Source organism: Schistocerca cancellata, chromosome 12, assembly GCF_023864275.1.
Source record: "Schistocerca cancellata isolate TAMUIC-IGC-003103 chromosome 12, iqSchCanc2.1, whole genome shotgun sequence".
In the NCBI taxonomy this organism is placed as follows: Eukaryota; Metazoa; Arthropoda; class Insecta; order Orthoptera; family Acrididae; genus Schistocerca; species Schistocerca cancellata.
Genome location: NC_064637.1, coordinates 121071022 through 121086618, shown reverse-complemented (window position 1 = coordinate 121086618; position 15597 = coordinate 121071022). Strand labels below are relative to the sequence as shown.

The 15597-nt window shown below is 44.0% G+C and overlaps 1 protein-coding gene across 7 annotated transcripts in view; it reads left to right on the top strand.

The window, feature by feature from the left end:
• The window catches only part of LOC126109561 (bifunctional purine biosynthesis protein ATIC), a 116551-nt gene that overhangs the window by 67386 nt on the left and 33568 nt on the right, over positions 1 to 15597 (top strand). For all 7 annotated transcript variants that reach the window (XM_049914575.1, XM_049914579.1, XM_049914581.1 and 4 more), the window contains exons 7-8: positions 5964 to 6122; positions 9512 to 9900. In XM_049914575.1, coding sequence (XP_049770532.1) covers positions 5964 to 6122; positions 9512 to 9900 — 548 coding nt within the window. The remainder of the gene's footprint in view (positions 1 to 5963; positions 6123 to 9511; positions 9901 to 15597) is intronic.

The window sequence follows — 15597 nt, the reverse complement described above, 5'->3', positions numbered from 1 at the left end:
TGCGGCTAAATGTGTCACTTGTGGCAGGGATGCCCATGAGGGTGACTGTCCACCTCCGTCTCCTCGTTGTGTGAACTGTCAGGGTGACCATGCCGCATCCTCCCGCGACTGTCCTGTCTATAAGGAAGAACGCTGTATCCAAGAAATTCGGGTCAAAGAGAAAGTGTCCACCTCGGCTGCTCGCAAGCTATTGGCTAGTAGGAAGCCCACGCTGCTCCCAGCGGGGAAATACAGCACTGTCCTCGCCTCTCCTCGGACTACCCGGGAGGTAGCAACCCAGACATGCGATCTGACCTTCAGCACCACGGTCGTCCGTTCGGCCAGTGCTAAGATCGCGCGGTCGACGTCTCCTCTTCCTCCCATCACCCCACAGACACCAGCCACTTCCTCAGCTTCTGCTAAGTCGAAGACCCCGAAGTCAGATGCACGGGCCTTCAAGAAGGAACCATCCCGTGCAGACTTCCTCCGTCCCTCGACCTCCCAACCTTCGACCGGTACTTCCACCAAACGTCCTTCTAAAAATGCGCATAGGAGGCACAGTTCTCCTTCTCTGCCACTGCGCCTTTCTTCTCCTGCGCCACCCAGCGGTTGCCGCCCCAGGCCGTCATCCGTTTCGCCTGGCCGCACCGCTGGTAGCCGAACATCTGGCCGTTCACCGGCGGAGGAAGCTCCCCCTCCCGGCCATCCTCCCGAGATGGCCGATGACCCTATAGAACCCATGGACGATGACTGTCCGCCTACTGATAGCGGCGGCAGTGCTCGCTCGAAGCCAGGCCCTAAGCGGCCTTCGAGGTGACCCCTTCTCTCATCTTCCTTTTCTTACGATGGCACTTATTAACTGGAATATTCGCAGCATTCGCTCCAACCGAGAGGACTTGAAGTTGCTGCTCCGCTTGCATCGTCCGCTCGTCGTAGCCCTCCAGGAAACGAAGCTATGCCCATGCGATCAAATTGCCTTGGCACACTACACCTCTGTGCGTTTTGACCTACCCCGTGTGGTAGGTATCCCAGCTCATGGAGGGGTTATGTTGCTGGTCCGGGATGATATTTACTACGATCCCATCACGTTGCACACCGGCCTGCAGGCAGTTGCCATCCGCATTACTCTCCCCACCTTTACGTTTTCCTTTTGTACCGTTTACACTCCATCGTCATCTGCCGTTACCAGGGCAGACATGATGCAACTTATTGCTCAGCTACCTGCACCATTTTTGTTAACTGGAGACTTCAATGCCCACCATCCCCTTTGGGGCTCTCCAGCATCCTGCCCGAGGGGCTCCTTGTTAGCAGACCTTTTCAACCAGCTCAATCTTGTCTGCCTCAATACTGGCGCCCCTACTTTTCTTTCGGACACATCTCATACCTATTCCCATTTAGACCTCTCTATCTGTACTCCCCAACTTGCACGCCGGTTTGAGTGGTATGCACTTGCTGATACATATTCGAGCGACCACTTCCCGTGTGTTATCCATCTCCTGCAGCATACACCCTCTCCGTGCTCCTCTAGTTGGACCATCTCCAAGGCAGACTGGGGGCTCTTCTCTTCCAGGGCGACCTTTCAGGATCAAACCTTCACAAGCTGCGATCGTCAGGTCGCACACCTCACGGAAGTCATTCTCGCTGCTGCTGAATATTCCATCCCTCACCCTACTTCTTCTCCACGTCGCGTACCGGTCCCCTGGTGGACCGCAGCATGTAGAGACGCTTTACGTGCTCGTCGACGTGCTTTACGCACCTTTAAACGCCACCCTACAGTGGCGAATTGTATTAATTATAAACGATTACGTGCTCAGTGTCGTCGTATTATTAAAGAAAGCAAGAAAGCCAGCTGGGCTGCTTTCACAAGCACCTTCAACAGTTTTACTCCTTCTTCTGTTGTCTGGGGTAGCCTGCGCCGGCTATCTGGCACTAAGGTCCACTCCCCAGTTTCTGGCTTGAAGGTCGCGAATGAAGTCCTTGTGGCCCCTGAGGCTGTCTCCAATGCCTTCGGCCGCTTTTTCGCCGAGGTTTCGAGCTCCGCTCATTACCACCCTGCCTTCCTCCCCCGCAAACAGGCAGAGGAGGCTAGGCCACCTGACTTCCGCTCCTCGAATTGTGAAAGTTATAATGCACCATTCACCATGCGGGAACTCGAAACCGCACTTGGCCGATCACGGTCCTCCGCTCCAGGGCCTGATTCTATTCATATTCAGATGCTGAAGAACCTTTCTCCTGCGGGTAAAGGTTTTCTTCTTCGTACATACAATCGCATCTGGATTGAGGGACATGTTCCCGCATGCTGGCACGAGTCTATTGTTGTCCCGATTCCTAAGCCGGGGAAGGACAAGCACTTGCCTTCCAGTTATCGACCTATCTCGCTTACCAGCTGTGTCTGTAAAGTGATGGAGCGAATGGTTACCTCTCGATTGGTTTGGCTGCTCGAGTCTAGACGCCTACTTACCAATGTACAATGTGGATTTCGAAGGCGCCGCTCTGCTGTTGACCATCTGGTTACCTTGTCGACCTTCATTATGAATAACTTCTTGCGGAAGCGCCCGACCGCGGCTGTGTTCTTTGATTTGGAGAAGGCTTACGACACCTGTTGGAGGGCGGGCATTCTCCGCACCATGCATACATGGGGCTTTCGCGGTCGCCTCCCTCTTTTTATTTGTTCCTTTTTATTGGATCGACAGTTCAGGGTACGTGTGAGTTCTGTCCTGTCCGACACCTTTCGCCAGGAGAATGGGGTGCCACAGGGCTCAGTTTTGAGCGTCGCTCTCTTCGCCATCGCGATCAATCCAATAATGGATTGCCTCCCAGCTGATGTATCAGGCTCCCTTTTCGTGGACGATTTTACCATCTATTGCAGCGCGCAGTGTACACGTGTCCTGGAGCGCTGTCTTCAGCGTTCTCTTGACCATCTTTACTCCTGGAGTGTCGCCAATGGCTTCCGTTTTTCTGCCGAGAAGACGGTCTGTATTAACTTCTGGCGCTACAAAGAGTTTCTCCCACCGTCCTTACGACTCGGTCCCGTTGCTCTCCCAATCGTGGAGACAACCAAATATTTAGGCCTTACCTTTGACAGGAAACTTAGCTGGTCTCCACATGTGTCATATTTGGCCGCCCGTTGTACCCGTTCTTTAAATGTCCTCCGTGTTCTCAGTGGTATGTCGTGGGGAGCGGATCGAACCGTCCTACTTCGTCTATATCGGTCGATCGTCCGCTCCAAGCTGGATTATGGGAGCTTCGTATACTCCTCTGCACGGCCATCCATCTTACGCCGCCTCAACTCCATACAACATCGGGGTTTACGACTTGCGATCGGAGCATTTTATACCAGTCCCGTAGAGAGTCTTCATGCTGACGCTGGCGAATTGCCACTCACCTACCGGCGCGATATACTGCTTTGTCGGTATGCCTGTCGGCTACTGTCAATGCCTGACCATCCGTCTTATCGTTCCTTTTTTGACGACTCTCTTGACCTTCAATACGGGTTGTATGTCTCTGCCTTGCTACCCCCTGGAGTTCGCTTTCGTCGCCTCCTTCAACACCTTAATTTTTCACTCCCTGCAACCTTTCGAGTGGGCGAGAGCCGCACGCCACCTTGGCTCCAGGCTCAGGTCCGCGTTCACCTCGACCTCAGCTCGCTCCCAAAAGAGGTCACCCCCGGTTCGGTCTACCACTCCCGTTTTTTGGAACTTCGTTCGAAGTTCATCAACATGACTTTCATTTATACAGATGGCTCTAAGACCAATGACGGGGTCGGGTGTTCCTTTCTTGTCGGGGCACAAAGTTTCCAATACCGGCTCCATGGCCATTGTTCGGTCTTCACAGCTGAGCTCTTTGCCCTCTACCAGGCTGTTCTTTACATCTGCCGCCACCGACATTCTGCTTATGTCCTATGCTCAGATTCCCTGAGCGCCATCCAGAGCCTCAGTGATCCGTACCCGGTTCACCCTTTCGTACACCGGATCCAACGCTCTCTCCAGCAGCTGGTGGACGTCGGTACACCGGTTAGCTTTATGTGGGTTCCTGGCCATGTCGGTATCCCTGGGAACGAAGCTGCAGATGCCGCGGCCAAGGCTGCGGTCCTCCAGCCTCGGACAGCTTCTTGTTGTGTCCCTTCGTCCGATTTTAGCAGGGTCATTTGTCGGCGCGTCGTGTCGCTGTGGCATGCCGATTGGGCTGCACTTACCGACAACAAGCTTCGGGCCTTAAAACCTCTTCCCGTGGCTTGGACGTCCTCCTCACGCCCTTCTCGGCGGGAGGAGGTCGTTTTAGCAAGGTTAAGAATTGGACACTGCCGGTTCAGCCATCGCCATCTGCTGACGGCTGCGCCGGCGCCGTTCTGCCCATGTGGGCACTTGCTGACGGTTAGGCACATTTTAATGTCCTGTCCAGATCTTACCACGCTGCGCCTCGATCTTAACCTGCCTAATACTTTCGATGCCATTTTAGCGGATGACCCACGAGCAGCTGCTCGTGTTCTTTGTTTTATCAATTTGACAAACCTCGCTAAGGACATTTGATGATGATTTTTAATCCTCTGCCTGTCCGTCTGTCTTTTATTGTGTTTTCCCTTTTAGTTGTTGTTGTCAACTTGTGCCTCGCGGTGCATTTTTAGAGTAGTCAGGGCGCTAATGACCATTGAAGTTGTGCGCCCTAAAACCACAAAAAAAAAAAAAAAAAAAAAAAACTGTGCACCGAATGTATCATTTCTCCTACTATGTGGCACACAAGTACAGACAATACCAAATATCGGATTGGTGCATAAGTTCATAGTATTTTTCAATAAATTTAATAAGCACAACAGATACATGTAATGGAGACTTCAGTCATCAATAATATATTCTCCTTCACTATTTACAACAGTCTGCCAATGCGGAGGTAAATTTTCAATTCTGCAACCATAGAAATCCTATGGTATTGAGGTGAAGAACTCGTTGAACCATGTGCAGATTGCAGTTACAAGTACAAAGGAAATTCCTTGAAGGTTGTGGAGTAGAGAGGGGGGGAAAGGTAATAATCTGAAGGCGCAAGATCAGGTGAATAAGATGGGTGCAAAGTGTGTTCCCAGTCTAACTCCTGTACACTGTTTTTTGTGTCTAGCAGAGTGGGGTCGGGCATTATCCTGCAGTAGCATCAATTCGTGCAGTGTTCCTGGTCATTGTTCTTTGATTGTGTCTGGAAGACATCTCAGCTGTTGACAATAAATGCCATCGGTGATAGTGACACCTCGGAGAAGCAGTTTGTAGTACATAACACCTTTGCTGTTCCACTACATACGTAACATTATCTTTCGTGGGCACGTGCAGGTGGGGAGCTGCTGCTTTGTTTGGGCTCAAACATTCCTTTCTTTTCCTTATGTTAGCTTAAAGACACCATTTATCGTCAGCAGTAACAATTCAGGATAGGAATGGTTGGTGTTGTTTAGGAGCCCGTTCATGATGAGCCAGCAGAGATGCACATACGGCCAGCTGCAGATTTTTGTGATATTGGCTTAGAGCATGCAGTACTCATACACCTGATGCTGGAACCTTCCCCATTGAATGCAAATGTCACACCATGGTGAAATGATTACATTTCATCACATTGTACTGTTCTTGAATACACTGATGTGGGTCATTGTGGATTAATGTGTTTAAACAAATTTCATCAAACACTGAAAGTCTTCTCAAACATAGTCACTAATGTCAAAATGACCCTTCCTAAAATGAGAAAGCCATTTTCTTGCTGTGGATTGTCCAATGACGTTATCCCAAACAGGAATACCAACATGTGAAAAAAAAAACGAACTTTTGCACCAATGTAATTTTTAACACTCTTATCAAGGGGATTTTGAGGGATTGGTTTCTTCTCTGCACAAGTGCTGTTGCATTCAGTGTAATGGCTCATAGATATCGAACTGGTTGTCTGCGAGTGGTAGCTCACTACTGGAGTGAAAAATAAATTGCCAAACACATACATGGTTTTGCTGTTGGCAGGCGCGGCTGTGCATGGTGGAGGACCTCCTGGAGCAGCTTACGCCCCTGGCCACTGCCTATGCCCGCGCCCGTGGAGCAGACAGGATGTCGTCCTTCGGAGACTTTGTGGCCCTTTCCAGGACGTGTGATGCTGTCACTGCCAAGATAATCTCTCGAGAGGTTTGAATATTGATTCAGTTTTATATGCCCCTTTTACTTTCCTTTGTATGTGTTTTAATTTTTAACCCATCATTTTCTTATGTTTTCTGTTCATACAGTAACACGGTGAGACTGTAGGTAGGCTTAGAGAGCAAATTGTGGTAACAGCAGCATTGCTGCTGACTGCGGCATTCGGGTTTATTTTATTCATTCACTAGCAATGCTGCCTGACACTGCACAGGTAGTGCTAAGTGTCTACGCCAAGCCGACTTGGGTGGTGTAGTATATTTTACCAGCCACTGTGTAGAGTTATAAACGAATTTGAGAAAAAAACATGTCTGAATACTTTCGTGTAACTTACGTATTGTTAGCAATGCATGTCAGGAAAGTTGTCAAAGTTGTCTGGAGGCATGAACATTGTGTGTTCCACATCAAATTGGTGCATGAAGTGACCTATCTTGGTAATGATGGGAACATGTCATGATTTAATATGTTTACAACTGGGATAAATATTTTGTGTGTGTGTGTGTGTGTGTGTGTGTGTGTGTGTGTGTGTGTGTGTGTGTGTTTTGAGAGAGAGAGAGGGGGGGGGGGGGGGATTCTCACATCATGTTCTGTAAATGTCATGATGGAGAGCGTTCGGCAATAGACAATGAGTAAAGTTATGTATTATAAATAATTTTTGACAGGCTCACAGAAAGAATGAAAAATTTATTACCTTTGCTACCTTTTGGCAAAAATCCTTAAATGAGTGCCCATGTGCCAACACACACACACACACACACACACACACACACACAGTGCGCCTTCATTGTGCCAACTGGACACACAGTGCCGGGCCTAACATTAGCAGGCAGAAGAAACCATTACTGGCTACAACAAATTATGACCAGAAGTAATGTGTGGAAACTGATAATTATGGTATTTACTTCTGGATTACTTAATGTATTTGTGATAAGAGAAAAACTGCTGGTCCTCCTCCTCATGTACTACTCGCAAGTGGACTGTAGAAACTTGCCTCATCAGCTTGGTGTGTAGGCCACAACTAGGACTTCAATTTAAGTAAACAGAAAGACAAAACCCTCAACCATTTTCGAGGAAACATGGCTTAAAAATTTTTAGGTGTGCTTAAATTATTTGTATTTTTGCTAATATTAAAGGACTCTGCAGCCAAGCGAGTAAACTTGTAGCTTGAGGTCTCTACATTGAGTCTTGCTGCCGTTACATTTTCTTTTACTCCTGTGTCATTCATATCACCTGCTCTTACCTAACTCTGTTGTCTTCATTCTAAGCCCTAGTTTCAGACTGTTTAACTGCCTTTTTTAGTAATGTATTAACATTTTAGCAATTTAAAAACTGTAGAATTGATTTCTTCTGTTTCCCAGTCTTTCTGTCTGCAGTTCTTGTATAACACAAACTCCACCGCAAATAGTAATAGGTATTATCTTTTTCATACTGTAGCAAAATTTTTTGACGGAAAACATTTTCACCCTTGATGGTCAGTTTTATTGCGGTCACTACAGTTGCAGTTTTGACCATACACTTTCAAGTGTAACACTTCATACTGATGCATGAGCACCTTCAGAAATTTATCCACAGGGACCTGGATTCTAAACCTGACATTTTGATATAACTGATTCAGAAAGAATGTGTTATATCCCAGTACTGAATTTGATGAGAATTACACAAAACTTATTGTCTATCAAACAACTGATAGTTTTAACTCAATAGAACGTGCAAAGTACATATTTTGGTGGTACTAATATGAATATGGATGCCATCTCTTTGATTTAATCATATGAAATTGCATTCCCTCATTACGTACAAGTTATCCAATTAGTTATAAAATTAAGCTTGGAACTACAGTATTCAAAAAGATACTTCTGTTCATATTACAGGGTGAGGTTGGCCCTTAAAATTAACACTTAGCGTCAGAGAATAAAAACACTTTAGAAAATCATATTGGTTATTAACAAAACTAAACAGCAAAAATGCTGAAGATTAATGGTCCTCAAAGTCGAGAAACAGTAAATGAACTTCAAAAATCGTCGTCCATCCTTGGTGTCATCTGAACATGTTATTTGCTTACAAAACTTCATTTACACACACGCACACACACACACACACGTACACCCACACGCACACACACAAAACCACGTCCGATACTTCGTAAACTCACACAGCACTTGAAAGCAGGAATAAATTCCTGAAATGCTACACTCAAAATATTGTCACAGCTGCAGTACTTCATTATTTAAATTAATGATGTTGTATTTTTTAAGAAATTTCAAAGGGTTTGTGGAACCAAATATGAAAAAACAAAATTGCACTGAAGTTGTCACATTTGAGACATTAAAAGGATAGAAAATTAGGGTTTCACTCTTTTGCTGCTGTGGGAATGTATGCACGTCCTGTTATGTTGTTCCCCAGGTGCTGTGGACGTGTATATTTGTGCCACTTGGATTTTCCTACAGGGCTGTAGACGTCTGAAAGTGTCCCGAGGCAACTATCTGTCACTGCTGCGGATTAAAAAAAGTTTCAAGTATTTATCATAAAACATATGTGCCTCATTGTGTGCTACCATTTGCAAAAAACCTCATTTTGATATCTTGAATTGTTTGAGATACGGCGATTGTTATGACCACATGATTTGAGAGGTGCAAGGATGTGCAAGGGTGCATCGCGTGCAACCATTCTTCGTGTATAAATTCCAGTAACTTGAGAATGAAATGAGATGTACTTCTGCTCTCATTGTTACATACAATTTTGATATCGTCTTTAAATTTCGTTCACTGCAGTGTATCGTATAAATTCAGGCATATATGAAGTTTCTGCATTTGCAAAATCTTAAAACTTCACACAGTGTTTTACTTAATTTGACGTGGCATGGTAACTACGGTATGTAATGAAAATAAATTCATTCTTTTATCGAGTGAAGGTATCAGACCATAAGATGTGCAAAAATCAAATTTTTTCATCCACTAATTTTCAAACAAATCGATGATACGTATTTTGTATTGGCCGGAATGTGATCTGTCCGCATAGGCACCAATATTTGGCGAGAAGTACAGCTGTAGCAAAAACCACTTTAACATGGCATGCAGAGAGCATGTCTGTAGCAGCGAAAGAGTTACTGTCAAAAATGAAACATTTATCAATTTTACAGGCTAATTTTAAAAAAAGGGTGTTTTCACTTCTATTGTTTACTTGTTTCCAACTTTACTTTAACTGTTAAAATTGAAGTCTTCTGTTGGCAATGACTTAATAAGTGTAATTTTTTCCTTTTATTTATGTTGTCATTCCCCTCTCAGTTTCAGTTGTGGCAAATACTAGTATTCATCCAAACTTAACGTGTTTCGATGTCAGATATGCCTCTTAATGTCGTTATCAATTTAAATACTTTGCTCCAGGTTTCTGATGGAATCATTGCCCCTGGCTACACAGCAGAAGCACTCGAGATTTTGAGTAAGAAGAAAGGTGGTGCCTATTGTGTCCTGGAAATGGATCCGAACTATGAGCCGGACCTCATCGAACGGCGCACTTTGTTTGGGCTGACATTGGAGCAGCGGCGGAACGATGCAGTCATCGACGAGTCCCTCTTCCAGGGGCGCACCGTGTCGCAGAGGAAGGAGCTGCCAGCAGAGGCAGTGCGGGACCTGATAGTCGCCACGATAGCACTCAAGTATACGCAGAGTAACTCCGTGTGCTATGCCAAGAACGGCCAGGTGATCGGTGTGGGTGCAGGCCAGCAGTCGCGCATCCACTGCACCCGGCTGGCAGGGGACAAGGCCGATAACTGGTAAGTGTAGCTGTCCCATGTGTTTCATCATTGTAGAGCATTGCATGTCATCCTCTGTGATTTTTTTTTTTTCTGAAATTACATTGCTAGATAGATTAAAACTGTGTGCCAGACAGGGACTCGAACCTGGAACAGTGTTCTTCACAAGTTGTGCTCTTACTGACTCAACTATCTGGGGAAAACTCACAACCTGCTTTCACACTTTTTGTCGGTTTGTACACTCCCCACTTTTCAAATTTCATCCAAGAACTCGTACATTTCTTGTGTGCCAAGTACTTTACTTTTTTCCATATGCTGATGCCTTAAACAGTTCTTTAGTAATTGACTACCTGAAGCGGAATAGCTTTATTCGTTTAGTATACGTGGTAACATTTCATATGCAACTGATTTTTACAAAAACTTCTTAAAGTTGAAGTTCACTTCTTTATCAGTATTTACAACTCGTATAGAAGCTGGACTGCTGTTGGAAGAGTGAAGACATGACGGGGAGGCAATAATTTAGGACACGAGACAGGTTTGTGGTCTATTCCTGATGTTATTCAGTCTGTAATTCAGGGAGTAGTAAAGGGAACTAAGGAGAAATTTGCAAGGTTTGCCGATGAGATTGTAATTCTGTCAAAGACAGCAAAGGACTTGGAAGGGAAATTGAACAGAATGAATAGTGTCCTGAAAGTAGGTTGCAAGATGAATGTCAATAAAAATAAAACGAAGGTAATGGAATGTAGTCAAATTGAATCAGCCAATTAGTTTAGGAAACAAAACCCTAAAAGTAGAAGAGTAGTATTGCTATTTGGGCAGCAAAATAACTGGATGGGTGTAGTAGAGAGGATATAAAAATCAGATTGGGAGTAGCAAGAAAATTATTGCTGAAAATTAGAAACTTGTCAACATCTGATATAAATTTAAGTATAAGGAAGACCTTTTTGTGAATGTCTGTGTGTGGAGTGTAGCAAAGTACAGAAATGAAACTTGGACAATAAGCAGTTTATACAAGAAAATAGAAGCTTTTGAAAAGTGATGCAATAAAAGAATGGATAAGATTACATGAGTTGGGCAAGTATTGAGGAGAGAAGAAATTTATGGCACAATTTGACTGAAAGAAGGGACCAGTTAATAGGACCCTTGATGAGGCATAAAGGAACAGTCAATTTGGTAATGTGGGAAGTGCTTAGGGTATATTTAGAGGAGAACTTGAGCATCAATACAGTTTCAAATGGGTGTAGGTTGCTCTAAGTATTCCGAGATGGAGTCTTATACAGTATTGACTGCCATGGAGCACTGCATCAAACCATTCTTCAGACTGAAGACAACAACAAAAACAGTAACAACATTATTTTTTAAAACTAATATTGACACTGTATTCCAAAAAGTTCTGGTATCTTATAGAAAAATACAGGGTCCCCATAGTGCTGGAGTGAGAACAGGAAGAGGATAGACGGATGAAGGATGACGACTAACAAACGTTGAGGGCAGGAGGGTTACGGGAATGTAGGAGAGTTCCCACCTGTGCAATTCAGAAAAGCTGGTGTTGTTAGGAAGGGTCCATATGGCACAGGCTGTGAAGCAGTCATTAAAATGAAGAATTTTGCATTGGGCAGCATGCTCAGCAACTGGGTGGTCCAGTCGTTTCTTGGCCACAGTTTGTTGGCGGCCATTGAGGTGGACAGACAACTTGTCGGTTGTCATGCCCACGTATAATGCAGTGCAGTGGTTGCAGCTTAGTTTAGATTAGATTAGATTTACTTTTATTCTAATTGATCATTAGTGAGGTGGTCCTCCAGGATGTAGAACATGTCAGAAAAACAATAATACATGACAAATATTTACAACTGAAACAAATAAGCTAATGTACCTTCCACAGGTCCAGGCTTTTTTGATAATGAGCACTATATGAAAGAATCATTTTACAAACACTAATGCACTGAATTTAAAATAAAAAAGTTTTTATTATTTATAAGGTAATAAACATGTAAGAGAACTACTACAGTACTTATTTACAATCAACACATTTCTGCACTGAAATGGTGCAGAAGTTAGATTTTAGAGTGTGATACACACACACACACACACACACACACAAATCAGTTGGTTCTACTGAGAAATTCAACAACAGAGTAGGAGTAGTTGGCAACCAATAAATCCTTCTCTTAAATTGAATTTCATTGGTTGCAAAGCTTTTATAGCTGCTGGCAAGTCATTGAAAATGTGTGTTCCTGAATACTGCACACCTTTTTGTACAAGAGTAAGTGACTTTAAATCCTTGTGAAGATTATTCTTACTTCTAGTATTAATTCCATGAGTTGAGCTGTTGGTTTGAAAAAGTGATACATTTTTAATGACAAATTTCATCAAGGAACAAATACGAGGGCCGTTCAGAAAGTAACCTCCGGTTGATTTAAAAAAATACACCAAGTTAAATAAAAATATTTTAATATATACATCTTACAACTACATCTTTGCACTATTTTTCTACATAGTCTCCATAGCGATTGAGGCACTTATTGTATCTCTTCACAAGCTTTGAAATTCCTTCTGCATAAAAATCACCCGCTTGTGCCTGGAGCCAGCCTGTGACCTCATCTTTGAGCTCTTCGTCGTCATCAAACCGCTGTGACCCGAGCCATTTCTTCAAATGCATGAAGAGGTGATAATCACTTGGCGCCAGGTCTGGGCTGTAAGGTGGATGGTTGATAACGTCCCACTTGAAGGACTCAAGAAGGGCCGTTGTTCTGTGAGCAGAGTGAGGACGGGCGTTATCGTGCAAAAAAACGATACCGGAAGTCAGCATACCACGGCGTTTGTTCTGTATAGCCCATCGTAACTTTTTTATTGTTTCACAGTACACGTCTTGATTAATGGTCGTACCACGTTCCATGAATTCAACCAACAACACCCCTTTGGCATCCCAAAACACCGTTGCCATCAGTTTTCTGGCAGAAAAATCTTGCGAGGCTTTTCTTGGTTTGGTATGCGAATTTGAATGTGCCCACATCTTTGATTGTTCTTTTGTCTCAGGGTTCACGTACTTAATCCAGGTTTCGTCACCGGTCACGATTCTGTTTAACAATGGTTCTCCTTCGTCCTCATAACGTGACAGAAAGTCTAATGCAGAGGCCATTCTTTGAGTTTTGTGGTGGTCGGTAAGAATTTTGGGCACCCATCGTGCACAGAACTTACGGTAACCCAATCTTGCTGTCACTATCTCGTACAAGAGAGTCTTAGAAATCTGTGGAAAACCAGTAGACAACTCCGACATTGAGAAACTTCGATTTTCACGAACTTTTGCATCAACTGTCTGAACGAGTTCGTCAGTCACCAATGATGGTCTACCACTCCTCTCTTCATCATGAACGTTTTCTCGTCCACTTTTAAATAAACGTACCCATTCACGGACAACTCCTTCACTCATAACTCTTGGTCCGTACACGGCACAAAGCTCACGATGAATAGCTGCTGCAGAATATCCTTTGGCTGTAAAAAACCTTATGACAGCACGCACTTCACATTTGGCGGGGTTTTCTATTGCAGCACACATTTCAAACTGCCACAAAAACTAGACTAGCGCAGGTACGACGTTCACTCGACCACGGCTTGATGCCGACTGACCTGTTGAGTGCGTGAACGCACAGATGGCGTCGCTACTCCCCCCACAACCCGCACTGTGCCTGATCGGAGGTTACTTTCTGAACCGCCCTCGTATATTGGGAAGCAGTAGTTAGTATCCCTAGTTCCCTAAACAGGCTTCTGCAGGATGTTCTTGAGTTCACACCACATATAACTCTTACTGCACATTTTTGTGCCTGGAAAACATTAGGTTGGCTTCATGAACTACCCCAAAAAATAATCTCATAATCCATTATGCAATGAAAGGAAGAATAGTATGCCAGATTCTTCATTTTTATATCCCCTATGTCTGACACGATTCGCATTGCAAATAGAGATTTGTTAAGATGCTTCAGCAGTTCCGTGGTGTGCTCCTCCCAATTGTATTTATTATCAAGCTGCAATCCCAAGAATTTAACACTGTCCACTTTTTCTATCTGCTTGTCAATGTACGTTAGACATACACTTGTGGGGCACCCCTTCAAGTTCTGAACTGCATGTAGTGTGTTTTTTCAAAGTTTAGTGACAAAAAATTGGCTAGGAACCAGTGATTAAGGTCCACAAATATTTTATTAGCCAATGTTTCTAAGATCACATGCCTGCTTTCATGCCCTACCTTTGATGGGACAGGTGATACTTTCGACCAGACTGGTGGTGGTGGTGGTGGTGGTGGTGGTGGTGTGGTGGTGGTGGTGGTGGGAGGTTGTATGGGACAGGTCTTGCATCTAGGTCTATTAAAGGGATATGAGCCGTGAGCCAAGGGGGGTCTGGCCGCTCACAGTCTGGCCTCGGCAGCCAGTTACAGTGGTTTTGTGTGTGTGTGTGTGTGTGTGTGTGTGTGTGTGTGTGTGTGTGTGGGTGAGAGAGAGAGAGAGAGAGAGAGAGAGAGAGAGAGAGAGAGAGAGAGAGAGAGTTGTGTTTGCATGAATGTGTTTGTGCATGTTGCGTAATTCAGAAGACCATTTGGCTGAAAGCTTACTTGGTAAGTCTTTTTGTTGTGCCTGTATGTGACTCAACATCTCCACTTTATGGTGAGTAGCAACCTATCCTTTTTGTAACATTGTCATTATTCCATCGTGGATTTTCCATTGTTTGACAGTACATAAAAAAAAAAAGCACACAACATACACTGAATAGACTCAAAATAACTAATTGTGGAAAGAAATGGAACAATTCCTGTCAGATGACCAGCATGAGCCTACATCACATGTTTTACAACTCCGTCTGGATCTGTGAGGGGTCTTTCTCGTACTACAGTATGCAAAACGTTTTGGAAGGTGCTCTTTTTTTTTTTCCCCCATCATGGACACCTGTGGTTTGAATCTCTTGGGGGGGGGGGGGGGGGGGGGGGAGGTGCACTACATGATGGACCTTACAAACCTGTCACACTTCCAGTATCTGCTAAACCTGTTACAACATTCCTTCTAAATTCTTTTTATCATGAACTCCTACCAGTGTTGCGCAGAGTGTGCAAAGTAAATTAATTTACAATTGATGCATTGACAAAATACCAAAACAATCTTAACATGGACCTGTGCCAAACCTTTGCAATCACACTTGACGGTACCACAGTGAGGCATTCCACATTGTTTTTGCTTTTCTGCTAATGCAGATTTGTGAAATATATATCAAAGAATACATGGCAACCTTTCCCTTCCAGACCTCCAGACCCTTGCACAAATAAAGTACAACTCTTTTTCCTTAATTAACCTTAGCCGTATCCTTTTTTTTCCCAGTGAACACTTGAATATAACAAACAATTTCTAATTTATCAGCTCAAAGCCATATTCTGTATTTTATTTTGATGGGTTTTTAGGCATGTATTGTTTAGAACTTTTCCTACCTTTGAATTTCACCATGTGTTCATCAACTGTTTCATTTTTGGTGGGGCATAATTCTTTTTGAAAGTTTTACTTGACATGTTAAGCACAGGTTTTTATAAATTATAAAGTTTGTCCTGACACGGAGATTCCCTTCTTGGCATCATGTTGTTGTTATTCAAATGGATCAAATCTATTTAGAGACTTGAGGGAACTTCATAGTTGCCCCTCAACTCTTCATTGCAATACCAACAGTCACAGTAACTACGAGGTT